Below are 26,205 nucleotides of genomic sequence, written 5' to 3'. Positions count from 1 at the left end.
CAACCGGTGTCAGACAAGCGAAATTAAAATGTATGCTACTTCCGGTCGGTTGTCAAAAATATAAAGGTCGTTCTCGAGTGCATTCGGAGGTTTACTTTTAAAAGCGGGTAAACTTATATGTTTTAAATTAATATTTAGGGAAAAGATTACGAGTAACTAACACAAACAACAGTGGAGTGTTATACAAGCATGGGTTTCTAACATCAAATTTTATTTTGAAATGAATATTGCAAGTTTCGGTTCTGCTTTGACGGCTTCAACCACTTTACCACCGGCGTCTCACGGCGATGCAATCTCTGCGCATGCGTAAATGATGCTGGACGATTCGGACAAGAGGCTGCAGAGGGGCGGGCCCTGTTCCGTTATGATGATGATGATGATGATGATGATGCTGATGCCACGACCTTCAACTTGAAATAGAAAAACCTTCTTAAAAACCTTCTTAAATATCCCCAAGGAAAGTCATGACTGAGTATGGATTCTAGCTCATCCACCGTGCTGCACTTCTCAGTATCAATCAATAGCTTTATTTAACAAGAAAATAAAAACCCACTAAGACCGATGTAGGCCTATCTTTTTCTTGTTCCTTTTTTCCAAGGGTGTGTGAAATTGGCTTTGTTATTTTCATATTTGGTGAACAGATGATTATTCCAAATGGTGAATAATCAATGCAAGATTACCCTCGGGACGTTAGATTTAATTTGACGCTGTCACCGTTTGATTTCGACTGATTTCTGTGGTGGATTGCTGCAAAATGTTTTGCTTTCACGTGACTTTGTTTTTCTGCAAAGCTCGATCAAAACGAGCACATCGTGACGCCATAAAGCAGCGCTTTGCGATCAAAGTTACTTTTAGTGTTATTTGTGATTAAAAGACGAGTTAGTGTACATTCGAGACTCCTCCGGTTGGTTTGTTGTTGTTGTCCTGCTGTCAATCAAAGAGGGGCGGACGCTCGTCTCGAGTCTGCTAGTTTAGCCGATTAGCCAGCTGCGATTTCTTTAGCTAAGCAGCCGATGCGAGAAGTCCAACAAAAGTTGCCGTTTGGTTCCAATTCGGCTTCTTAATTTCACGCCAGCGGCTTTCCAAAGGCGGACATGAGTTTTTCGGGCTCCCCGGTAAGCTTGAAACAACTCGCCGAGTGTTGTGGCGTCGCGCGCGGGCATATTATTAGCACGCCAGTTAGCCTCGGCGGCTAAGCTAGGTGTTGTGCTAACAACGGCTGTGACTGGCAGGCGCTACCAGCTTGCTAAATTACAAACAAACAAAGATGTCAGTTCATCTAGCTCGGCTGATGCTCACATTTTACTTTGAATTAGTCAGTTTTAAGTTGAAACTGTTGGGGTAATACGTTGTTTCGATAGTTGACTACAAAAAAAAGTCATTGACATTGAAAGCAACAGAGTCACAGCTTTGCTACTAGAGCAGCTCAAAAGTAGGTATGACGTATTTGCCATGACATTCATTGCACATTCTGTTGGCGTCATCAAGCCCATCTTCAGATCCCTCAGCAGCAGTTTGAGACCATGCAAACCACTCCAATTAATGGAGTGCCCTTCTCAGGTCTGGGATTGCCCCAAGTGCAGGAGTGAGGCAAGAATGGAACCAGAGATGGACAGGCAGTCAGTCGTGGTGGAAAAGTTTTATCCATCGACGTTCCTGCCCTTTTCTAGGGCAGTTTTTTTTTTTCCTGGCTCAAAGGCTCTTAGGCATTTACCATGCTTTTCTTTCACTTGAAAAAGCAGATATGCTTGGTTACAAGGTAAACTATAGTATGAAAAGCCACAAAATCGTCAGACACATTTGCAGTAGGTATGAAAATCCTTCCAACTGTTTTCGATACAGTGCCACCTGGTCAGTGCAGCGTAATCCCGCAAAAGTTGTGAAAATAACACTCAACTTAGTGCAACGTTGGTCATAAAATAATTTTCATGATGTCTGAGCTTTTAGAAGCTTCTGACAATCACTGCTCTTGTTAAATAAGGCATTCTCTTTGTTTTGACATCTTTGTGACTGTCTTGCAGACAATTGGGGAGCTATTCCACACACTTGGCGAAATGGGCTTCACACCGGAACAGATCCAGGCAGCAGTGCAGGCCGGTCATTTTTCCGTGATGGATGCGGCTGAGTGGTGAGTGTGTCCACATATCTCATAAATTGTGTCCCGTTAAGTTTCAAAATGGCCACCTCTTTTTTTAGTAAGAGACTGTTGCTTTTTCAATAGGCTCCTGCAGGGTCATCAGCATCCACGACACAGTTTGCTCAAGCGGCCGACGGGGCCAGCGGAAACGGCTTTTGCGGCTTTCAACCCTCCGATAGAGCCGGCCAGCGCGTCCGAATCGCGTGCATCTGCTGCTGACTTTCCAGGTATGACATCCACTGGACACAGCATTGCGTTTCTCACTTTAATCAAACTGTCTTATAAAGGAGACATTCCAGCCATCCATTTTCTACAGCAGTGGTTATCAATGACCTCTCTTACAGTATTCTAATTTATTGAGATGCACCTGTATTATGCATGTTTTTTCACAATTTAAAGGTCCCATATTTTACTCAACCAACTTTTTCTAGTATTTGGAATGTTATATTAGCGCTATGGTGCCTCAGTAAACACGTGAAATATGAATTGTAATCATCCACGTGTTCCTGAGTTACAGATGTTTTTTTATGGTGAGACGCCTGAAATCAGGTCATTGGAATTTCACGATCTTATCTGCGTCACTTGTAATGATCTCCGCCTGCCTCTCCGCTCCCGGGCCAGCGCAGTCAACATAACAAGCGCGTGCGCTCACAAGTGGTTGTTCAACACGGAGGCAACCAATCAGAGGAAAGGGGGCGGTTTTAGCCAGTTATGGATACAAAACTGGGTCAAACAGACGTAGCTGTAAGTGGGGCCTTTTCTGGACACTCGTATGACAAAACCAAGGTTGGTTTTTTTTAAATGGAATTGACAATTTTATACTAAGTCCATGTCAGAGAGTCACTCTATGGAAGTCTAAATAGTCAAAATATGGGACCTTTAAAACAGTTCCCAGGTGTCTTAAGAAAACGATGGCATGCTTTCGTGAATAAAGAAAAAATTATAGACAGCTTCCTTTTCACCATGTCCTCCCTAGCTGTACTGTGACATCACAGTGGGGCAAAACATTCAGAACAGCGTGGTCAGAAACATTTTCGGAAGTATTATTTAATTACACACTAGATGGCGGGGACAGGCACACCAGAGAACAAACTATCGTATACAAGTTATTCGAAATATTCCCTTTTCCATTCAGCATAAATGTGCATTTAACATATATATTTTTTTTTAATGATTAACTTTCATGTTGTCCCAGCAAGCGGCTCATTAGTGCTGAGGCCGACGCAGAAGACGTCCCCTCCGTCCCGAGAGCTGCCCCCTGTCGAGTCGCGCATCAAACAGGACAAGAGCGACTTTGAGGAGCAGCAGAGGCAACGCGTGGCTCAGGAGGCCAGGGCGGAGCGCCGACAAAAGAAACAGGTACTGAACGCCGTGGCTTCGTCATCGCAGACATTTTGACTACATTTAGGGGCGGAGAGACAATATAGCGATATTCACAGGCATTCTTTTGTCTTAATGGCTGTCTATTGTTGTACTAGAGCGCCTCCAACTACCAGAGACAAAGTCCTTGTGTTTTTGACATACTTATAAAGAGGATTCTGATTCTGGAAAAAAAACGAACGACTATTACGGCAGCTAACTAAGTCAGTTGTGAAACTCTTCGTGTGTCTGTATTATACTGCCCCCTGGTGGCCAGGTTGCATACTTCAGAATGAGCACATGATTTGAAAGTGTTTTGAGTAATGGTGGTCGCGGAACAAATTCAAGTAATAAAATCAAGGCAGCACCATTCCTGTCGCAAGTTCTAATTTTGACAATGTCCGTTCTTCGTTCCAGGAGCGAGAGTTGGTGCTGAAACGCATTGCCGATGATCGGAGGAGCTTGCAGGAGAAGAAGGGCAGCCAGTCTGGCGCTGCGGCAGGGGCGGCATCTCCGTCTAGTGCGAGTCAAGGGCAAACTTTGGGTGGGAAGGTTCAGACTAATGTGGATAACAACTGTATCCTCATGGTGAGGTTGTAAAGACGGCCGAGTTGTGTTGATGCGGAATGCCGAATTGAAGTTGTCTTGTCTGCTGCAGATCCGGCTGCCGTCCGGTGAGTCCATGCGCGAACGCTTTCCGGCTGACGCCCCGCTGCGCAGCGTTGTGGAGCACATTACCGGACGTCACCCCTCCCTCCCCACCTTCTCTCTCCTCCAGGGGTTCCCACGGAAACGCTTTGGGGAGGCCGATCTGGCCTGCTCACTGCGCTCCCTCGGCCTCACGCCCAACGCCGCTCTTTGCATTCAGACCACTCCCCCGGAGACCCCCCAAGACCCGGGCGGCCCCCCGGAACCCGCCTCGGTCGGGCCCGACCGGCAGGCGCCCTCTCCGGTGCGGCCTGCTCCTCAGGTCCCCGTCCAGGAGGGGGCAGGAGGGCCGGACCTTGCCATACCGCCTCTGCTGCCCAACCACATGTGGGACGAGGCCGCCAGTCTTGCGGGGATCCCCGGAGGTGCTCCTCTGCATGGACCCTCTCACTTTTGGGGCAAGTAGTGACTTTTTATCCCGAGGGGCTGAATAATAAGTATTATTTGTAGTTTTAAAAGGATACACGCTCTCATCTCATGTTAATTCATTTATGATATATTTTTTAAGTGCTTTTATTTTTTTTACTAAGACCAAAATGTTTATTTCTGATACCATCTACTGTAAAATATAAATGAGTCGTACCCTATGCAGACACATATTGAGGAAATGTATGCATCACTTTGTGTCATGATGGCTGTCGTGCATGAACATCAACTTTATTGCACATTAGTGTACAGTCGTAGCCCAGGTATGCATCGTAACTATGTCATTAACACACAGATGGTTGTTACACAGGGCGAGGCCAAAAGTTGGTTCCTGGCAATCCTGAGGAAGCTGCTGACATACAACTCGAACAGGAAGAGGAAGAGGAGGAGGAGGAGGAGGAGGGAGAAGAAGATGGAGAAGAGAGAGAAGCTCTTTTGCTTAACGGTACTAAACACATTTCACGGACAGATAATGTCCCTGCAACACGTGTGTATGTATGGAAGATTAGGAAATACCCAAGTTAATACCCCCACTTGGCCCCCCAGCCAGCCAATCAGATTGAGTCTCGTGTGCTTGTTATGTAAGCACGGAAAGCCAGAGCGCACTATTGCTGCTCGGGGGTGGTTAGGAGCGCAAGAAGTTGATTGCAGGTGGATTGTGTGTGTTTGGACAGCTATGCCGCGGCTGCCTTTCTTCCCGGAGAACAGGAACCGCAGCGGCTTCGAGTCCCGACACCGCTGGCCCGAGCAGGGCAACCGACTCAGGGAGGCCCCGGCGGCCGAACCGGAGGACGCGGCGGGTCGGGCGGCGCCCGGAGCCGCCGGTCAGGCCGCCGTGGAGCGTCTGCAGCGGGCGGCGCGGCGCGAGGGCCCCGGCCACGACACGTACGGGCAGCCGCTTCCGCCCAAGAGGTCCTTCAAGACCCCCAGCGTCTCCTCGCTCTGTGCCTTGGCCACGCGCGCCACAGTCCATCTCATGACGGGTTGGTTACCTCTCACGCATCATTTGTTGGCGACACAGACACTGTCTTGTGTTTGTGTGTCTATGAGCATGCATATTTTCGTCCATACAGTATGTGTGCGTGTTTTTCTGATGAAATAATGAAATGATTCATTAACACCTCTGTGTGACTGTTAATGTGTGTCTGCGTGTAAACGTCCGCGCGCGTCAGCTCCCAGCATGCAGTACAGCAGCAGTCTGGCCGGCCTGACGCCCGAGCTGGCGGAGCTTCTGCTGAGCCACATGGCCCAGGAGCGTCTGCTGCGCCCGCGCAACCTGGAGCTGTTCTTCGGCTGCCCGCTGCAGAAGTTTGTCCTCAACTGCTACCCGTACGCCACCAACGAGCTGCTGCGCCAGCTGCGCGCCTTCAACGCGCTCAAGCACCTTAGCCTGGTCAACTCGCCACTTATCACCGGTACAAACGACTCCACCTGGCTTCAATCCAGTTTAATCTGATGGCATTTAAAAATGTACATTTCAAAATCCTGAAATTTAACGAACTCCATATTTAAACCTGTTTTCGTCCAGATTCTGGTTTGTCAATCCTGTCCAGCCTGGTTAAACTGCAGTACCTCAACTTGGCGTCCTGTAGCAAGCTGACCGACTCCTGTCTGCAGTATATCACAGGTTGCAAACTCCTTCCAGACGCGCTCAAACGGGATGAATCGGTTTCGTAATGCCGCATGTTGTTAAGTGCGTAATCTGCTATTGTCTTCAGGTCTGAAAAGCCTGTGCTTCCTGTCACTGGACCAGACCAAAGTGACGGACGCGGGCGTGACGCTGTACCTGCGCTCGGCGCCGCCGTGCCTCTCGCAGCTCAGCCTCAACCAGACGGCGGTCGGCGAGGCCACGCTGGCCGCGCTGCCCGGGTGCGCGCCGCAGCTGCGGATGCTCAGCATCAAGCAAACAGAGGTAGCACAACCGCCACAAGATGGCGCAGGGTGTCTTCGAATGCCACCTCTTCAACAGTACAGAGATACCTCAACTTGACAAATTAGATTTTGAAAAAAACCTTCAAATTTTAGCCTAAAGCTATTTTGTGTGTGTATTTATAAAAGCTGCGTCGCTCACCTAACACTTGTGCGCGCAGGTGTCGGACGTGTCTGCGCTGTCTGAGCTGACGGGCCTGCAGACGCTCAACCTGGACGGCACAGGTGTGACTGAGTCCTCGCTGGCTCAGCTGGGCGCCCACCCGGCACTCTCGTCCCTCAGCCTGGCGGGGGTGCGCGTGTCGGACGGCAACCGCACCCTGCAGATCATATCGGGTTAGCGCCGGCGTTGGTTTCTGAACCCCGAGAATTCCACGTCTCGTCACTGCTGAATGTGGCTTCGTCGTCGTGCAGGACTGCCTTTGACTCACCTGACGCTCCCGGGGCGCCACTCGGTCACGGACGGTGGCCTGGCGTTCCTGTCGCGGCTGCAGCTGCTGGCGGAGCTCGACTTGACGGATTACACACAAGTCACTGACCAGGGAGTACAGCACCTTTGCACTATGATCAGGTACACGCATACAGTATGTCCTATTTTGTCCCTCGTTATCTCATTATGTTCCACGTTGTCTGCGTTTGCGCAGGTTAGTGATAGACTACGGTGCGTACCGTGAGGAACCCCCACGGTAATGTTTGTTTGTGTGTGTAGGTTAAAGAAGCTGTCGCTGAGCAACACTCAGGTGACGGACGCGGGGCTCCCCGCCTTGCGCCCCCTGCTGGAGCTGCAGGAGCTGTGCTTGGACCGCACCGCGGTCAGCAGCCGAGGAGTGGCGACGCTCATCACCTGCCTGCCGCACCTCCAGGTCCTCTTTTGCGACTATTCACCGATTACGTGCCGCCGTACCTGCCGAGGATTGACTTTATCCGGAGTCTTTTAACATTTGTTGCATTCTTTAGACATTTTTCCCCTCCAAGAATAACGTATTAAACTCAAAGTTTGTTAATTGATATTGCAAGTAACAAAATAGTAAAATACATCCATATATTTTATTATTGTTTTGGCAAATTATGAATAGTAAATACCATTTAAAAATGAGAATACAAATTAAATAAGTATTTTAAATTTATGGTTTATTAACCATAATTTATTCGGAACTTAGTTATTAAATATGAATAAAAATTTGACGTATTAGTAAATTAAATACGGAGTGATGAGTGAATTATGTTTAAAATGAAATTTACATGCATATAATTAAATTGGTTGACTAACCGTAATCAACTTTACCAATGTAACACATTTTATTTAAACAATACCATTTAAAAATTTGATGTATTAAAAAATATATTTACCATGTATATTTAAATTGAATTTTTACTCAAATATACTGTAAGTGTTCGAACTCATTTAAAAGCCACTTGTTTTAGAATTGGTTAATTATATAAAATAGACTGAATTATATTAAATTATACAATTTAAAAATTATTGATTTTAGTATTCTTTTTTTTTTTTTTTACCTGACTGTTGCTGCTGTTGCAGGTGTTAGGCTTGGCCAGCACTCAGGTCGGCGACAACGTCGCGAAGCGAGGTCTCATCCACTGTCCTCAGCTGCTCAAGTTGAATCTCAGCCGCACCAGAATCACAGATAACGGTAAGCCCACGTGCTCTATAACACGCCATAAACGTCAGAGTGTGCATTTCCCCCCTCAGGCGTGAAGTTCCTGGCATGCATGCGTCTGACTCAGGTGAACCTGGACGGCACCGGCGTGAGCCTGTCGGGCATCGCCGGCCTGCTGGCCTCCACGCACATCAGCAGCATCCGCGCCAGCAACACGCGGGCCGTGCCCCTCGACGACGTGTCCGACGACGACTGGGAGGCTCTCTCGTAGCAGCGAAAAATGTTCCCCGTCTTACTCCGTCTCCACCTTTGCACTGCTGGCGCTGATGTCAATCAAGCATGCTTGAAAATGTTAACACAAACCTTGCAGCCAGCTTGAAATCAATTTAAGGGGTCCTCGGTTTATCACACAGCTTAGTTCCTATTTGACCATAACTGGTATTAAAAATGCTATGTATCAAGTTGATCCTTTAAAAAAAAAAAATCATGGTATTGAAACTAAGATTTAACTGTTATGTTCTCTGGACGGTTGTGGGGCCGAAAGGCGTGAAGTAGTAGTTGTGGGCAATAACTAAGATCCATAATTACACCTTCAGTGCCATAGATATAAAACAATCCAATGTAAAACGGTGAGTACGCAACTTGTCAAGTCGGACCATTTGAAATAGGGCCCTCAGTATTCCAAAAAGGTTTTAATGCTGTGTTACCTCTAGAAAGCAAAGAACACTCGCAGCATGAACATTCACACCACATTTAAACATACGTTAAGTCCTAAGTAGCTTTGTCGTTTTATGTTCATTGCACAACACAAGGACCTTGGTTGGGTTTTCCTAATTCCATGTTTTGGGGTGTATTAAAATGACAATTCAGCATTTTGTTTATAATTGTCACTTACCTTGACAGCAGTTTTCTTGATCCTTTTCCTTCAATAAAAAAAAAAGCCATAGCAATTTTTTTTCCATGTTCTGTTTATTGAGACGGACCTTTATTGCATTACATTGTTAAATAAGGTAGAACTTCTTTTACACTGAAAGAAAGTCAACTTCTAAATATGACGTAAAAGCTCCTGCAGAAATGATCTAACAGAACTTTTGGTGGTGGAGAAAGTAAAAACTAATGCAGACTGCACAACGGTGCACTGTGACTCAGCCAATCTGAGTGCAGCCTGAGGAGAAGGGGCGGGACAAGAGGGTGGCGTTAAAGCGTGGAAATAGCGCACATGGACGCAAACCCAGCTTCCCTTCCCAGGCCAACTAAACAGCGCAAGATAACGAGAGTGACTCACGTTAAATGTCATGCGCTTGCTGCTTTTCGATCTTGGATTTCAAGTGCTCCTTGTACGCCAGGATGTCCCGGTTCCACTTGGTGATGGTCTGCTTCTCGCACACCCAGATTTCTTGGGCCACCTGCAAAAACAGCAAGTGGTTAGGAAAATCCAAGGCACAGTTGTAGGATTTATTTATTTAAAATATCGGGGAACCTATAAATCAAGTAATGTGACACAAAATGGCTGTATTGAAGCAGCCAAGTCTGCAATTAATGATGAAATGTGTCATTTTTTTGCAGGGATTAAAATTTAAAGATGCATATTTTGCAGAATCAGTTCATTTATTCGGCTGGTTTTACAGTCAAATCCTAATTTGAGACTGATAGAACGTACTTGCGACACTTACTTATTTTTGTAGGATAAAAAATACATTCAATCCTACTACGATCTAATAACATTTTAACTAATAAAATATTGTTTTTATACATGTATAATTAAGAAATTAAACAAGTAAAGAAAAGCTAAAGACACTTTTTTATTTTCTAATTTTAATTATATCAATGCCACTTCAGAATTTTTTTTTTTTTCCCACCAAAAATGTAGTTAGATTTTTTTGGCATTATAAAAATGTGGAAAATCTCATTTAAGGTGATTACAAGGACTTGTGGTGTCTGGTTTTCTATTAGTCAATGTATGAAATTAGTTAAAAAGTCCTCCCAACGTGCATTAGCGCCATCTACAGGAGGGAAACCCGTATGCGGCCTTGGGGCTCGGCCTACCTGCTGGATGAGCCTGAAGTCGTGGCTGACGAGCATCATGCCGCCGTCGAACTCGTTGACGGCCTCGGCCAGCGCGTCGATGGTCTCGATGTCCAGGTGGTTGGTGGGCTCGTCCAGGAACAGCATGTGCGGGTTCTGCCAGGCCAGCCAGGCGAAGCACACGCGGCACTTCTGCCCGTCCGACAGGTTGCGGATGGGGCTCACCTGAGGGCGAACGGAAACTTTCTCAGTCGGCTTGTATCGCGCCTCGGAAGATTGCGACGATCCCGATTCTGACCTGCTGCTTCCCCGTGAGTCCGTAGCGGCCGATGATCTTCCTCATCTCCTCTTTCTCCTTGATCTCGGGGAAACACTTCATCATGTATTCCAGGGGCGACAGGTCCAGTTCCAGCTGCTCTGTCAAGTGCTACGACAACCGCAAAAAAAATAAAAACAATTCAAAAAGGTTTGATTGCACTCGTTGCTTGACGAGAATTCAACACACACTTCCGTTTTTTTTTGGGGGGGGAGCGGGGTGGGGGGTCTTTTTTCCTACCTGGTGATATCTGCCGATCTTGACGTGAGAATGTTTGCGGATCATGCCGTCTGTGGGTAGCAGCTACAATGAAAACAAGCGTTTTTGTTGTTGTTGTTTTTTAATTCCTCCCACACGCCTGAAGAGCAAAACTGTTGACACTTTTGGACAATTAACTTCTGTTGGTGTCAAATGCTCTATATTTAAATATAAAAAAAAACTAATAACACATGCAAATTCCACTTTAAAAAAAAAAAAATAACAAAAAAAAAGGGAGGGGATAAGGCCAGCAAGGCAATGATGTTCATGGATCAATGTGACCGTAGTTTACATTTAATCATTAAAAAAAAAATATATATATATATATATATATATTTATTAACTAAAAAAAGGCCAACAGAATAAATGTATTTTGCTTTATATATATATATTATATTTTATTAACTAAAAAAAGGGGAAAAGGCCAACAGAATAAATGTATTTTGCTTACCTCTCCCATGAGCAGCTTGAGCAGGGTGGACTTGCCGGCACCGTTGGGCCCCACCAGAGCCACCCTCGTGTCCAAGTCGATACCAAACTCCAGGTTTTTGTATATGTGCGGCTGCATTCGGTGTGCAAAACGTACAGCGTGTGAAACTAGACAAATAAAAAAGGTACTAAAGAGCTCAAAAGGTTCATGCTCACCATGTTGTCACCATACTTGAAGCTCACGTTCTGAACCATGATAACAGGAGGGGGGATCTTCCCACAGGGAGGAAAATAAAATGACAGCGTCTGCGCAAACAAATTGCTGTTACTATTGTGGCATGCGTCACGATTCAAAACAACACGCTACTTAAATGTGTTCGACTTAAGTTAAATACAAATGAACTGTGTACTTGGGCAGCGATACTTTCACACACCAGTAGAGGGAGCCCGCGTAACCACACTCTTGAGAATACCTTGTCATTGACAACTTTCTCAGTCAGGCCCGAGGCCACCATCTTCTGCAGCGTCTTCTCTTTGCTCTGCGCCTGTCGGGCCAGCTTGGCAGAGCCGTGACCGAACCGGGCGATGTAGTTCTAAGGAAGGAAATTCATCATGTTAATAGAACAGGTCACAAATACACCAGTAAAAAAAAAAAAAAAAAAAATAGAAATATGTTTTTCAAGTTAACTGCTGGTATTAAATTATTCAAAAAATTATAGGATTAAAGACATTCATTTAATTTATTTTTCTCATTAATAATAAAAAAAATTGACATTCAAAAAATACAATTTTAAAAACAAAAAATATAAAAAATATTCCTATATAAATGACCAAAGTAAAACATTTAATTTTAACTATTATGAAAAAAATGCCATTTCATTCTACTCATGGAAATTAAAATTTGTTTTAAAATGTAAGTTTAATTTTAAAGAAATGGTAATTATGTAAAATATTCTATTCAGTAATTATTTGTGCATTATTCTATTTTTTAAGTACAACTTAGTTAATTTAACAAATGGTGGAAATTCTATGTAATTAATTCTCTTTGACATTATTTAAGTAAGTAATATAATAACTGTTCATTTAAAAAAAAAAAAAAAAAAACTAAATGAAGAAAAGTAAAAAAAAAACCTTCAACCTGTTTACCTTCATGTGTGTTATCTGGTCCTGCTCCCAGTTGAAGCGCTTCATCTGGTTCTCCTCCAGCTCCTCTCTGGTTTTCACATACTGGTCGTAGTTACCCTGAACAATCACAAAGAACACATCAGTTTTTCTCCCTTTTCTTCTGCTTTGCTTGTACAATCGCATGCGTTCATCTCACCGTGTAGTACTTGAGTTTCCTCTGATGCAGGTGGATGATGTTGGTGCACACGCCGTTCAGGAAGTCTTGAGAGTGCGAGATGAGCACCAGGATGCGTTTGAAGCTGACGAACACGAAGAGGTAATCAGTCAGTGTGTGCGCGTGCGTTTACAAAATGGTTTCCGCTTGACTTACGATTTGAGCTCCTCCTCCAACCACACGCACGCGTCCAGGTCCAAGTGGTTGGTGGGCTCGTCCAGCAGTAACATGAAAGGTTTGATGAAGAGGGCTCTGCAACATGCGCATTAAGTACTTGAGTACTTTTACTTGATTTTACATTTAAAGCACCTTTACAACAGTTGTTGAGTTTCACTTTTTCTTGGGCCTTTTGTGTGATGTCATTGCACAACCAACATTGTCCCAGATGATCGCACTACTCGTCACTTTAAACCGCATACACTCCTTGAAGTCTCAGCGCCCTTTGCACAATGGTCATTGCACCGGACTATTGCAATATTAGTCGTTCGAACTGCTCTAAGTGCTAGAGGACTCTGCATCTTTCTGCACAATTGATTTTTGTCAATGTCTTTATGTCCCCAAAGTGTTCTGTAAATTGACTGTTTGTTGTACTAGAGCGGCTCCAACTACCGGAGACAAATTCCTTGTGTGTTTTGGACATACTTGGCAAATAAAGATGATTCTGATTCTGATAATGCGCAATTCTCTGCGTAACTTTTGTTTAACAAAAGTCCGCTAACACTTCATGGGAAAACGCCATAGATGGGCTAACATCTATCAATTTTGAAGGAGTTATAAACCTTAACTTATTTTTTAGCACAATAAGGTGAACCCCACGCGGCCCAACCACGAGTAGCGAAAATCCGCAAAGTGACTAATTATTACCAGGAAAAAAAGCGGGGGATAGCCCTGACCCACCAAAAATTAAACCGGAATAAAGGAGTGTTTCCGCATAAAAACAGAGGATAGACCCCCCCCCCCAAAAAAAATTTCACCTGGCGAGTGCGACGCGCATTCTCCACCCTCCACTGAAGTCCTTTAGCTTCTTCTGCTGCATGGCGGCGCTGAAGCCCAAACCATGGAGGATCCGCGAGGCTCGAACTTCCGCCTTGTCGGCGTCCAGCTCCTCCAGACGCTCGTAGAGCTCCATCAGCTTCTCGCACTCGGCTAAAGGAAGACAGGAAAAAAAACTACAATGCACATTTTTGTACTCTTAAGTTTGCTGACCGCCGATCGATGAAGTTCCCCCCCCCCCCCCCCCCCCCCCGTACAGTCTTCGTGCGCCAGCCGCTCCGCCTCCTTCTCCAGCATGATCCTCTGCTCGTCCACTTCCATGACGCACTCCAGCGCCGTCTTATCGCTGGTCGCCATCTCCCGGGTCAAGTGGTAGATATCGATGTGCTCCGGAATGGGGATTTCGCGGTGCCCGATGGCCGAGAGCAGCATGGACTTCCCTGGAAGACAAAAATGAGGAAACCACCAGGGGATTTTAGTAACAGTCAAGTAAATCCTTAGCGACTGAACAGTGTTGCAAATAGCGAAAAAACGCGAGTTAACTGACTAAGAATGTCAAACTGCAGCAATGAAATGACGGCCGACCGCGCTCACCCGTGCCGTTCAGGCCGATGAGGCCGTAGCGCCGCCCCGAGTTGAGCTCCAGGCTGGTGTCAACCAGCAGCTCCTGGCCGTGGAAGGTGAGCGACAGGCTGCTGATGTGGACGTCGGTGCTGTTGGGGTGCGAGGCCAGCACGCCCGTCACTGCGCGCGCCTCCGTCTTGGCCAGCTCAAACTCGTCCAGCTCCTTGGTCAAACTGTCCACGCCTGCGTGACAACGCGGCAGCGATATTTCAACACCGCACAGATTGTAAATGCTCAACTGTAGTTTTTTTTTATTTTTTTAATTTACCGTTACTGACTGCTCCGTTGGGCTGACTCTCCGCCCGGTCGCCCTCGCCGTTCATCTCTTCCGGCTTCTTGGTGCGCTGCCGGGCCTTGGCGGCCTCCTTCTTCTTAGCCGCCTTCTTTTTGGCTAAATCGGAAGGCATGGCTGCGCTGTTGTGGGCTGCTCCACCAAAACAAGACAGGTCAAAAGGTCAACCATCTGACACCATGTTGTCAAGGAAACATCACAAAGATGCTTCTGCCAAATTTGATGTAAATTGTTGTTAGTTTGACCCACCACGATGGCTCATACTTCAAACACTACTTTTGATCAATCTTAACTACAAATGCCTCCACTTTGCTCTATGTATTCCTTACTATGTATTTGAATAACTCACAGTGTTAATTATCAACCCTTCATTTTTTTTAAGGGTTTGAGGTGTTTATAAGCATTTTTATTCCGTTCGGTCTTCAAACTCAATTCTAATTGGTATATTAGGTTCCATGTAAACCAAGCTATTATTATGTTGTCTGTTTGTGTTCAGCAAGGTTTGCAATGATAGCAACATTTTGAAAATGGGATAAAGTTATGGAAGTTTCAAACAGGGGTTTCACTCACCTAAAATCTCACCCCTATTGTCTCAGGAAAATGATATGTTATAAAGGAAACGTCACCACCGAGTCATTTGGACATTTATAGACAATAAACGTTGCCAAAACGTGACTATTTGGGTAAATTAAAAAAAGAACCGAGTGGTGATTTTAAAAAGGCTTTCATGCAAATAACGTAAGCATTGTGTCCCACCTGCTTGCACGTTGTTCTCACAATGCTAGCCCATGTAGCCGGTTAGCTTCACATTGCGCGGCGCCACAATTAAACTATCATTTCCCGAGTGGGTCAGCTCATGGCAACAAACCCCGTCACCACTGTTATTTTTATTTATTTATTTTGTTTTACTAAAATGAGGAAGTCCCTCTTAACGGGATGGTACTAGCCCCTGAACCTGAGCTAAGGCTATCCACCATAGATAGGCCATAAAAACAGCGAAACGCAAGGCCCCGGCGAACCGGCTCCAAACGTTACGAAGTCGACGCTCTACGCGAATGTAGCGACCTCCGCAGTTGCCCCGGAGGACACAAGTTCACGTTAGTAATGCGGGCGGCAGTTGTTAAGCGGCGCCAGGTGTGTTTTCTCACCTTATTTACGATCTAGCGGGCTCAGGAGCACACAGACTTCGCGTGTTCACTTCGCCGGGTGGAAGAAGCCGCTAGCCGGACCGACAGACATACCATATATGGTCAAAAGGGCGGAGAAAGGGAAATAGATAATAACATAGTTAAAAACGCAATGCTTAACTTTGAGTGCGTGCCTACAGTGACGCGAAACTAGTAAGGGCAAAGTCTTGCGCGTATTCGATGTAAGTGGGTGGCAGGGAAACCGAAGGAACAAGGATGCCCAGACATTGTGCTGTATACGGTGGAACTGATATTCCGTTTTCACAGGTAGAAATATTCTGGGGACTTTATTTAATGTCATGTATTGATAGGACGCGTTTAGGCATTGAACGAAAGGTAACCCTAAGCAAAATCGGTTGAGAAATGAGCAAGTTACGACTTCGACGTCCACACATTGTCTTTCATGGGGAACGTCGCCCCTGCCAACATGGCCGCCACGTGGGCACGTCGATTATCCGGCTTGTTACGGAACGCGAGTGAATCTTGTGTTCTCTCCATGCACCTCTCCAAGTACAACGTACTTAAAAAACATTTTTTTCATTAAATTCTAATACATATAAATAAATAACACCAACTTGTGATTATGTGATAGTATCGTGATATTAATATATTATAACCATACTGTGTGGTTTCGGTATTCGCTAATTCTATACAGCGACGCTGCGTGGCTAGCCTATGCGGCCACTGAGCGCCGATGCTCGGTCGGAGATGAGGAGGAGCACCGAGGAAGTGGCTGGAAGACTTGAGCGTGGCAGCTAAAAAAAAAAAAAAAAAGAAAAAAAAGAAGAAGCGAAGACAGCGAACGGAGACATGGACGAGGCAGCTTGACGCCGTTTACCGACGCCCACGGATGAAATATTTCTTTAGTTCGGACGATGAAAAGCACCACAGAAAAAGGAGCGAGACATTTGAGCTAGCCTGTCTAGTTGACGTTGTGTTCCTCTTTTCGGTTAATACGGTCGGCGAATGCGACAAACGTTGGTTCCTTTATGCGCATCGTTATCGCGACTATAATGATTTGACGACGTAATGGAATGACGCGTTGATGTTAAATGGTAGCCGACGACGATTTTAATTTTTGTATTTTTGGAAGGTAGACGTCGCTAGCCAAAATGAGACTCAATGAAGATAAGGTTCTGTAGCCCATCGAACCGTTGTGCGCGTGTTCTAAACGGTGACAGTGACACGAGTACGTGTCTGTGTGGATACCTGAAGCGTGAATTGAAGTTCTGTTTTTGTGAGGCAAACAAGTTAAAAAGGGAATAAGTGGACTTGTCAAAATGGACCCGAGTGGCTCCGTTGTAGCTCGCTTCGTTTAGATGTACGTGGTGTGGTTCCATGTATTTTTGCAAATCTTCGCGAGGTTGTACTCAACGAAACCGAAAATCGAGACATGCGGATTTCGTCGCTTTTGGCCATGTTCCGGCCGGCTCTCCCCTTGATCCTCGGGCTGTCTCTGGGCTGCAGCCTGAGCCTGCTGATGGTGTCCTGGACGCAGGGGGACACCGACGACGCCTGCGGGGACGAGCTGGCCGACGGGGGGAAGCTTTACCTGGGCAGGGGGGACGCTCAGAAGGATCCCAAGGATGACGGAGGAGGAGAAGGCGGCGGCGGCGACGACGACTTCCAGCCTCGCATCGTGCCCTACCACAAGGACCCGAACCAGCAGCACAAGAAAGTCCTGAGGTGGGTGCGGGCCCTTTGAGGCATCACATGACATCAACAGAGGTCAGTGGCCTCAAAGAACGGCGATGACGTCACAATACGGAGCACTGACACCCGCCCTAGTGAGTTGCACGTCCGCTTCACAGGTTGGAGTTTCGGTGTTCAAATCTCGGCTCCGGCCTTTTCGTGTGCCGTTTGCTTTTGCCTTGAACATGCACAAGTTAAACATTAACACTGCGCTTCAATATCGGGGGGAAACGATTGAAAGTGGTTTAAAATGTCGTGCCAAAAATAAGTTGAAGAGCAAACCCTTCTTATAGCTTAAATGCAAATTACTCGAGGACTCGCCAGTTCCGAGCGCTGATACCTGGTAATGCAATTGGGATCAAAGGGTGTTTTATATTACTGAAATATTGTTCAAAAACACAAACTTTTTCTGGACCATGGCTTTAGTTCCTGTAAAATGTAACACTTTTTAAGAGTAACAGTTTGTCACTGCTGACATTTTAACAAGCAACTGCGTGTTTTTCTGACAGTCTTGCCATTTTACCGAAATGTAACCTGTAAAACAAGGTATTTGAGTTACGTGGTGTCAACGGGGGCGTTTTTAAAAAATGCAGGAAACACACTAGATAGGAGACAAAGAAGAATTAAGAGACGAAGAAGAACAGAGAGTGTGGTGGATGCACACCTGGGACACTCTTTGTGTTAATTACAAAATAAAGTGAGTACAAAGAAATACAAGACTGCTTCTGTTTACTCGACAAGCCGCGCCGTGATGTGTTTTATAGAAACTGCTAAAATATAGATTTCAAAAATGATCGCCACACTTTAGCCTAAGCCATTTCTTTCCTGGGCTCTCGCAGAACCCGCTACATCCACACGGAGCTGGGCATCCGCGAGCGCCTCCTGGTGGGCGTGCTGACGTCCCGCGCCACCCTCAACACGCTGGCGGTGGCGGTGAACCGCACGGTGGCGCACCACTTCCCGCGCACCTTCTTCTTCACGGGCCTGCGCAGCCCCAAGGTGCCGCACGGCATGGCGGTGGTGGCGCACGGCGACGACCGGCCCGTGTGGCTGATGTACGAGACGGTGCGCCACCTGCACCGGAAGTACGGCGACGACTACGACTGGTTCCTGCTGGCCCAGGACGACACGTACATGCAGGCGCGGCGGCTGATCCGGCTGGCGGACCACCTCAGCGCAGGCCGGGACGTCTACATGGGCCGCGCCGAGGAGTTCATCGGCGGCGAGGAGAAGGCGCGCTACTGCCACGGCGGCTACGGCTATCTGCTGTCGCGCGGCCTGCTGTCGCGGCTGCAGCCGCACCTGGACGCCTGCCGCAACGACATACTCAGCGTGCGGCCCGACGAGTGGCTCGGACGTTGCATCATCGACTACCTCGGCCTCAGCTGCGTGGAGGTCCACCAGGTGACGCGTCGCGCTTTTGTTGATTTTCTTTTTGTTATATTATTATGTATGTAAATTACAGGATTTCTAAAGTTGCCTAAAATGCGTAAATATGCACTTGGGCACATTGACTTATGAGCATTTTAAGTGGACAGCAGAAATAAACTTCAAAATTAATTATTGTAACCCAATCATTTTTGAAAGAAAAAAATCAAATTTGAACTGTCTCAGTTTATAAAAGTATTCAAAATATAAAATCTTTTTTCCTGAAAGGTAGTGTACGACTGTAAATTAGGGTTGCATTTTTTTTTTTTTTTTTTTGTCCTATGTCTGATGTTTTTAGCTCATTAAACATGCCCCGGGTCAAATCGACCAAGGCGCATTTTTGCCGTTGCTGCCAAGTGAACGTAACAGGAGGGCGACGCGGACTTCCAAACTCGTCTGTTATCTCTCGGCAGGAGATGACGTTCCGCTACTTCGAGCTGGGCAAGAACGCCGACCCGGAGCGCGAGGACGGCGCTCGCTTCCGAGAGGCCTTCACCGTGCATCCCGTGTCGGAGCCCAACCTCATGTACCGACTGCACAAGCGCTTCAGCCAGCTCGAGCTGGACTTGACCTACGCGCAGATCCAGGACCTGCAGGTTGGGCGTCAAAATGGAATGCGAACACTGCGCCGCCGCGCTCTCAGAGACTAGTCGTGGTTCCGTGGTGTAACGGTTAGCGCTCTGGACTCTGAATCCAGCAATCCGAGTACAAATCTCGGTGGAACCTGATGTTTAGGAATTTTGAGTATACGCGATAAACACACATGAAAAAAAAGCAGCCTTTACAAAATCATCATCATGCTCACTTTTGATTGACCCTGTCAGATAGCTATTTTGATATTTGCAATATTTAACACAGCAGTTGTTTAACTGACACCCCATTACATGAAAGCATTTCTATATTTATAAAGGGATTTGTTTTTGCACACAGCTGATCTAACTTCACATGGTGTGTATCGACAGAGAGGAGATAAAACGCTAAATAATATTCCCGGTTCCACTCAGATTTGAACTCGGGTCACTGGATTCAAAGTCCAGAGTGCTAACCATTACACCATGGAACCATGGAACCATGGAACCATGGAACCATGGAACCATGGAACCATGGAACCACACACACACACACACACACACACACACACACACACACACACACACACACACACACACACACACACACACACACACACACACACACACACACACACACACACACACACACACACACACACACACACACACACACACACACACACACACACACACACACACACACACACACACACACACACACACACACACACACACACACACACACACACACACACACACACACACACACACACACACACACACACACACACACACACACACACACACACACACACACACACACACACACACACACACACACACACACACACACACACACACACACACACACACACACACACACACACACACACACACACACACACACACACACACACACACCTGTGTGGTATGACTGCACATGCCTGATGCTGTAAAACTGCTGTGAAATTTTGGCGCACCTAACTTTTGTGCTAGTGCACCCAAGAAAAAAAAGTCGGACGCACCAGTGCAAAAAGTTAGTTAGCGCTGAATATAAAACGACTCAGCCTTGTAACGATGTCTGACAATAATGGCAACATGAGTCACCCTCACGGCGGCAGAGAGGTTGCGGGTTTGATCCTCCAAGTGTCCTTGAGCAAGCTACTGAACCCCGCAGTCACGTCATCGTTAGTAAGGGGAAAAGGAGACAGTGTTAAAGCGCTTTACCCTCATCACGCGTTTGCGTCTACTGTGTGTGCGCGCAGATGCAGATCGGCAACCTGAGCGAGCTGATGCCCGAGGGCGCGGCGGGCCTGACGTGGCCGGTGGGCATCAACGCGCCCTTCAAGCCGCGCACCCGCTTCGAGGTGCTCAACTGGGATTACTTCACGGAGGAGCACATGTTTGCGTGCGCCGAGGGCTCGCCCAAGTGCGAGCTGCGCGGCGCCGACCGGGCCGACGTTGGCGCTGTGCTGGAGGTGGCGCTGGAGCGTCTCAACGCGCGCTACCAGCCGCGCCTGCGCTTCCTCAAACGTCGCCTGCTCAACGGCTACCGGCGCTTCGACCCCACGCGCGGCATGGAGTACGTCCTGGACCTGGCGCTGGAGGCGTACACCCAGAAGGGCCACAGCCAGGTGATCGCCAAGCGGGTCCACCTGCTGCGGCCGCTCAGCGCCGTGGAGATCATCCCCATGCCGTACGTGACGGAGGCCACGCGGGTGCAGCTCATCCTGCCCGTCACGGCACAGGAGCGCGAGCACGTGGCCGCCTTCCTGGACACGTACGCCGCCAACGTGCTGGACACGCACGACAACGCCCTCCTCACCGTGCTCTTCGTCTACGACCCGTTCGAGGCGCAGCGCGTCAGCCGGGAGGACGTGTTCGCCGGCGCCAAGGCGGCCGTCGGCGAGGCGGAGAAGCGCTACCCGGACGTGAAGATCCCGTGGATTAGCGTGAAGACGGAGGTGCCCTCGCAGGTCAAGCTGATGGACGTCATCTCCAAGAAGCACCCGGTGGACACGCTCTTCTTCCTGGCCAGCGTTTGGACCGAGGTCAACGCCGACTTCCTCAACCGCTGCCGCATGAACGCCATCGGCAGCTGGCAGGTGTTCTTCCCGGTCCACTTCCAGGAGTTTAACCCGGCCGTGGTCCAGCAGCCCTCCGCCTCCCCCAACGCCGACTCGCTGCGGGACGGACACTTCGACCGGCGCGTCTTTGACGAGGCCTGCTTCTACAACGCCGACTACATGAGCACGCGCGCCAAGATGGCGGCCGACGCGCTGGACAACGAGGAGCTGCTGGAGAGCATGGACGTGTACGACGTCTTCGTGCGCTACTCGGGCCTGCACGTCTTCCGGGCCGTGGAGCCGGCGCTGGTCCAGAAGTACGTGCAGCGCCAGTGCAACCCGCGCTTCAGCGAGGACATCTACCACAGGTGCGTGCTCAGCAACCTGGAGGGACTCGGCTCCAGATCGCACCTCGCCATGGCGCTGTTCGAGCAGGAGCAGGCCAACAGCACCTAGGACGCTCGGAAAGTGACCATCTTTCTACTACAGGCTCGCAGACTGCAGTTGGTGGAGGGACAATGCTCGTCTTCTTGTCGTAAAAATATAAAGTCATAAAGAGCTACTGCAAATCCACCATTGACTGCCTTTATGATATTGTCAAGTTGAAATAAAGTGGCGTTATTTGTTCGGGATTGTTGTATCGTTAGCCGCCGCCGCTCTCCACTCCTGCCCGGTCCTCCCTCCCCCGCGACTGCGACGGCGCAAGATGGCGTCCGCCTTGCTAAAGTAAAAATGAATGCTTCACTTCACTGCGAGCTGCGGTCAAGGGGGCGTTTTTCTTCCCCTCACCAGTGGGCGGCGCATTTTTGGGACACACGACCTCGACGTGTGGAAAGTCGTCCAACAATGCAAAGCTTGTGCGTGTGCCACAAGCTTTGCGCCACCTCTGTTCCTGTTTTGTTTTGTTTTCTTTTCTTTAAAACGACTTTGACGCTAATGGGAAGTGAACATGTAATGGAACTCATGAATTGGACACAGTTCTAAATTCAATGCAGCATTAGCTGGTTTGTTTTGAAATGACGATCCGTCGAGTAACAATTCCAGTTTCAAACTTTGGACCATTTGGAGGCTGTTTTTAAACAGTGGCGTTGTAGTCAAGGATTGGACTCCATTATAAATTCAGTTCAGCATTGTCAGTCATTACTTGGTTTTAGTTTTTTAAAATGACAATCTGTCTAGTGATAATTCCAGGATCAAGCTTTTGACCATTTGAAGACTTGTCCCAATTTGGGACACGGCTATACGTTGTATATAATAAAATACACACACACAAAACACTAAAGACGTGTTGTGGCATTTACAAACTTTGGCAAGCGCTTCTTTATTTACATCCAGTCCGTCACACAAGGTCACAGCTGTTGTCCCTTTTGCTCCTTTTTTTTTTCTTTTTTTTTTTTTTTTTTAGTCTCAAAATCATCTATTTTTGTTTTTTTGTGTTCAACACAAGTGAGGAGCAGCCTCGCTTAGAAAAAAGAAAAACATGCAAAGGAAGCGAGCGGACGCGTTTGAGAACATTTCGTGAAGAGACGGTGCGAGTCTTCCCGACACCACAAGAGGGCGCTAATGAGTCAGCAGCTGTAAGACGACGAATGGTTAATTATTAATGCTTCTCCTCTAACTTGTCCTAAGTAAGAAAACACAGTTAGACTGCTTTGCTGGTAGCTCAGGTTATCAGCTTGGATTGTTTTTTGGCAAAAAAATTACAGAAGGCATTTTAAAATTATTAAAATTATTATTATTATTATTATTTTTTTTTTACAAAGAGTGAGGGCCACACTGAAAAGAAATTATAGCACCAGTGTAAAGTCCTTTTTTTAGAAGAAAGGTTGTAAGGTTGTGAGAAGTTGTACATTTTCAAGAAAAAAATTATAAGTAAGTGTATTTTAGAATATACAAAGTTGCAATCGTAATTCATAAAGATGTACACTTAATCCCATAGGAATGAAGTTGAATTTTTCAAGATATGTAAAAAAAAAAAAGATATACAGTATATATATATGACTTAACACAAGATTTTCCTGGGGGAAAAAATCAACTGCTTTCTCATAATACTAAGTTTATACTTCCTGAGAAAAAACTTAATTCTTGAAAAAAAATACAACTTTATTCTCGTAATATTATAGGCTTTTTATTTATTTATTGAACGACTGATTATTCTTGTAATATTATGCCTTTTGTTCTTGAATAAAGGAAAACTTTATTCTCAGAAAATGCAATATTTTTCCCCCACAAAATTACTTTTTTTTAAAGTGCGTCACTCATAAAATTCGGTTTTTTTTCTAGAAAAAAAAATCTGCCTGCAGTCTCATAACATTATACCTTTTTTTTGTGAAAATAACGCAACTTTATTTTCAGAAAATGCAACTAACTTTATTACCATAAGATTCAAATTTCTTTTCTTGAAACGTACAGTTTAATTGTTGCGGGATTTGGCCTTTTTTATAGAAATTCTTGGGCTTTAATCTTGCCTTGCTTTTTTTTTTTTCTAGAAAAAAACACACACCTTGATCATTATTTTGTGTAAGATTACGACTCCGTTCTTGAAAAAGTACATTATTTGAAAAAAATCTACTTCTTTACCTTTTCCCCTTCAGAAAAACGTGAATTTACTCTCAGAAAAATGCAACTTTATTCCTGTAAGATTGCAACTCTTTCTTGAAAAAGTACCACTATATTGTCATAAATAACCACTTTGTTTTCTTGAAAAATATAACTTCATTCCTGAAATATTATGCATTTTTTTGTTGTTGAAATAATTAATCATCCAATATTATTTGTAAAACAATCTAACTGAAGATTATCACGTTTTCTTTAAAAAGCACAACTTCATTTTTTGAAACTTTGCACTTTATTCTAGAAAAGACAATTTTATTTCCAAAATAATTTAAACTTTTTTTTCGTATTTCGCCTTTTTCTAAGATACGACTTTGTTCTCGTAAATAAAGATTTTGTTTGGGTGGGGTGGGTGGGTATGATTTTAGTCTCGAAAGAATTCCAAATTTATTCCTGTCATATTACGCGTTTTTTTTCCCCAGAAAAACAACTTTTTTTTTTTTTTTTTTTAAAATAAAAAAACCTAAACAAAACACGACTTTATTCTCATACTATAATTTTCTTTTTGGCGTGGCCCTACAGTACTCCTTGGTACATGTTGACCAAGCAAGCAAACCGTACATACTGTATGCGTGTATTGTATCTAAATATTTACAGCTAGTGTTTGATCCACGGAGCATGCATAGGCCAAGGTGAAGAAGAGTGTGTGTGACGTATGTGTCGCCCGTGATGACAATGAAGAGGAGGAGGACAATTTACAGCACAGTGCAAAAAAAGGAAAACGTCTGCCGCATTCAAACACCAAACCTCCGTGGGACACAACCACATTTACATACAAGTCAAGTGTCTTCGTTCTTTAAAAAAAAAAAAAAAAAACACACAAAAGGTGAAAGGTGAGTTCATGGAAAAAGGTGGAGACGTCTGGAGCGTCTGGCGTCCCACCATTTTACGTTTCAAAGAACCGTCAGACGTGATGACGACAAACGATAAACGTATTTACATTCACATCTCTTGATAATCCAAAATTCACACACACAATACTCAGGTTGCCATCTTGCTACATGTTAGCATCGCGACTGTTGGCATGTTCACATTTCATCAATTCTCATTGGGGGGGGGATCCAGCTTGTGTTTGTCCATTTCTGCGTGAGCGATGCGATGACTTTGGTAACACCACGGTGGCGCAACGGCAGCCGGCGGGCGCGCTCGCCACCTCGTGATTGGTCGACGACGATCCATACTTCAACTGATTTGCATAACACTGACGGGTGACTTCATGTTTGCGACGACAATACTTAAACGTGACACTTCGGAAGTGTGATGATTGATTTCGGAAGAACTAAAAAAAAGTGTGTGTGTGTGTGTGTGTGATAGCTGCAACCAGTAACTTTGCTGGTGTGATTAATACGTAACACGCACACACAGGCATATATTGTACCCTTATATTTCAAATACGCAAAAAAAAAAGCTCACTTGTTGTGTTCTATTCCCTTTTGATGAACTGAATTCTTCATGTGATGAGTTTGAACTTGTGTCGAAGAACGTACAAAAACCTCATTGTGGTCTCGCGGCTTCATTTTACCTCCGCCAAGGACACTTCACTTTTAGCGAAAACGACTTGACAGAGTTCCAGGAATTGTTTGTTTTTGTTTCGTTTTTTTGGGAGGGCGAGACAATTTCCGCATTTTGTGTGTGCGTGTGAAATTATTCCACTCCATTAGGTACCTTTACAAAGATTACGCACAATAAGATGGCGTCACACTGAGAGGTGTTTCTAATATTTTGGTTATTTAGCTACATGACATTGGGACAAAATATTAGCGACTCAGCATGATTCAGTGCTGGTGTACCTAACGTTCTGACCTTGGCGGAGGTCTTCGCTTTCGACTCCAAGAATGCGGACACACACATGAAGATACACACATAAAGACACACACGTGACTGACTGCAGGAGGGGGGGGGGGGGGATCTTTGTTTAGGTGTTGCGGACCGTCAAGGCTTGCTCCAGCTCCTGTCTCCTCTGCTGGATCTGGTGGAAGTACAAAAAAAAAAAAAAAAAGATATATTAAAAGAAATAACAATAATTACAATATTTCCCAAAAAGATATAAAAGACAGGGGGGAGGTTTGCCTGCCTTTGCTCACCCTGAATTTGCTCTCTGGGGATAATGAAAGAATTATCTTATCTTACAATGGAAGTATTTTGAAAATGATCAAAATAACAAATACATAAAGAACATCAAAGGAAGGAGGAGGC

General features: G+C 45.9%; 4 protein-coding genes and 1 non-coding gene across 12 annotated transcripts in view; 2 read left to right on the top strand and 3 right to left on the bottom strand.

The window, feature by feature from the left end:
* Positions 1-332: 332 nt before the first annotated feature.
* Positions 333-9,125, top strand: si:ch73-173p19.1 (uncharacterized). 3 transcript variants are annotated; one of them, XM_061667112.1, is made up of 16 exons: positions 333-1,115; positions 2,022-2,128; positions 2,222-2,364; positions 3,333-3,496; positions 3,914-4,084; positions 4,155-4,602; positions 4,941-5,075; positions 5,305-5,613; positions 5,803-6,045; positions 6,159-6,257; positions 6,349-6,542; positions 6,721-6,895; positions 6,974-7,130; positions 7,269-7,422; positions 8,097-8,208; positions 8,303-9,125. In XM_061667112.1, exons 1-16 carry the CDS (start codon positions 1,095-1,097, stop codon positions 8,500-8,502), a joined length of 2,832 nt encoding a protein of 943 aa, XP_061523096.1. In that variant the 5' UTR covers positions 333-1,094; the 3' UTR covers positions 8,503-9,125. The 3 variants fall into 3 exon arrangements, with proteins under 3 accessions (XP_061523096.1, XP_061523097.1, XP_061523098.1); XM_061667113.1 differs by having other exon boundaries at positions 8,268-9,125; XM_061667114.1 differs by lacking the exon at positions 333-1,115 and adding an exon at positions 1,153-1,809.
* A 6-nt stretch (positions 9,126-9,131) lies between these two features.
* Positions 9,132-17,315, bottom strand: abcf2b (ATP-binding cassette, sub-family F (GCN20), member 2b). Of its 2 annotated transcripts, XM_061667116.1 has the most exons (17): positions 17,191-17,315; positions 15,600-15,670; positions 14,428-14,583; positions 14,130-14,342; positions 13,793-13,975; positions 13,517-13,688; positions 12,699-12,794; positions 12,525-12,627; positions 12,350-12,445; positions 11,677-11,796; positions 11,420-11,509; positions 11,226-11,336; positions 10,757-10,819; positions 10,499-10,627; positions 10,222-10,425; positions 9,461-9,581; positions 9,132-9,340 (listed from the first exon to the last, which is right to left on the bottom strand). In XM_061667116.1, exons 3-16 carry the CDS (start codon positions 14,564-14,566, stop codon positions 9,462-9,464), a joined length of 1,839 nt encoding a protein of 612 aa, XP_061523100.1. In that variant the 5' UTR covers positions 14,567-14,583; positions 15,600-15,670; positions 17,191-17,315; the 3' UTR covers positions 9,132-9,340; position 9,461. The 2 variants fall into 2 exon arrangements, with proteins under 2 accessions (XP_061523100.1, XP_061523102.1); XM_061667118.1 differs by lacking the exon at positions 15,600-15,670 and having other exon boundaries at positions 9,132-9,581.
* chpf2 (chondroitin polymerizing factor 2) lies at positions 16,242-22,726 on the top strand. Its single transcript, XM_061667115.1, has 4 exons — positions 16,242-17,324; positions 18,170-18,734; positions 19,172-19,354; positions 20,596-22,726. Exons 1-4 carry the CDS (start codon positions 17,032-17,034, stop codon positions 21,850-21,852), a joined length of 2,298 nt encoding a protein of 765 aa, XP_061523099.1. The 5' UTR covers positions 16,242-17,031; the 3' UTR covers positions 21,853-22,726.
* trnaq-uug (transfer RNA glutamine (anticodon UUG)) lies at positions 19,750-19,821 on the bottom strand. Its single transcript has one exon. It is a non-coding gene; the product is annotated as a tRNA-Gln (tRNA).
* The window catches only part of smarcd3b (SWI/SNF related, matrix associated, actin dependent regulator of chromatin, subfamily d, member 3b), a 31,247-nt gene continuing 27,364 nt past the window's right edge, over positions 22,323-26,205 (bottom strand). For all 5 annotated transcript variants that reach the window (XM_061667121.1, XM_061667119.1, XM_061667120.1 and 2 more), the window contains one exon: positions 22,323-25,978. In XM_061667121.1, coding sequence (XP_061523105.1) covers positions 25,925-25,978 — 54 coding nt within the window. In that variant the 3' untranslated portion in view covers positions 22,323-25,924. The remainder of the gene's footprint in view (positions 25,979-26,205) is intronic.

The sequence above is a fragment of the Phycodurus eques genome, chromosome 21 (assembly GCF_024500275.1).
Source record: "Phycodurus eques isolate BA_2022a chromosome 21, UOR_Pequ_1.1, whole genome shotgun sequence".
In the NCBI taxonomy this organism is placed as follows: domain Eukaryota; kingdom Metazoa; phylum Chordata; class Actinopteri; order Syngnathiformes; family Syngnathidae; genus Phycodurus; species Phycodurus eques.
This window is presented reverse-complemented; position numbering and strand designations above follow the sequence as displayed.

Excerpts from the sequence above, each read along its gene's own strand:
- abcf2b (XM_061667116.1), bottom strand. The coding sequence starts at position 14,566 with ATGCCTTCCGATTTAGCCAAAAAGAAGGCGGCTAAGAAGAAGGAGGCC. Across the intron at positions 12,628-12,698 it reads TTGGAGGAGGAGCTCAAATC|CTTCAAACGCATCCTGGTGC; the intron begins GTAAGTCAAGCG and ends CGTGTTCGTCAG. Across the intron at positions 11,510-11,676 it reads AGAAAGTTGTCAATGACAAG|ACGCTGTCATTTTATTTTCC; the intron begins GTATTCTCAAGA and ends TTGTTTGCGCAG.
- chpf2 (XM_061667115.1), top strand. The coding sequence starts at position 17,032 with ATGCGGATTTCGTCGCTTTTGGCCATGTTCCGGCCGGCTCTCCCCTTG. Across the intron at positions 17,325-18,169 it reads CAGCACAAGAAAGTCCTGAG|AACCCGCTACATCCACACGG; the intron begins GTGGGTGCGGGC and ends GGGCTCTCGCAG. Across the intron at positions 18,735-19,171 it reads GCTGCGTGGAGGTCCACCAG|GAGATGACGTTCCGCTACTT; the intron begins GTGACGCGTCGC and ends ATCTCTCGGCAG.
- si:ch73-173p19.1 (XM_061667112.1), top strand. The coding sequence starts at position 1,095 with ATGAGTTTTTCGGGCTCCCCG. Across the intron at positions 1,116-2,021 it reads TGAGTTTTTCGGGCTCCCCG|ACAATTGGGGAGCTATTCCA; the intron begins GTAAGCTTGAAA and ends ACTGTCTTGCAG. Across the intron at positions 7,131-7,268 it reads CACCTTTGCACTATGATCAG|GTTAAAGAAGCTGTCGCTGA; the intron begins GTACACGCATAC and ends TTGTGTGTGTAG.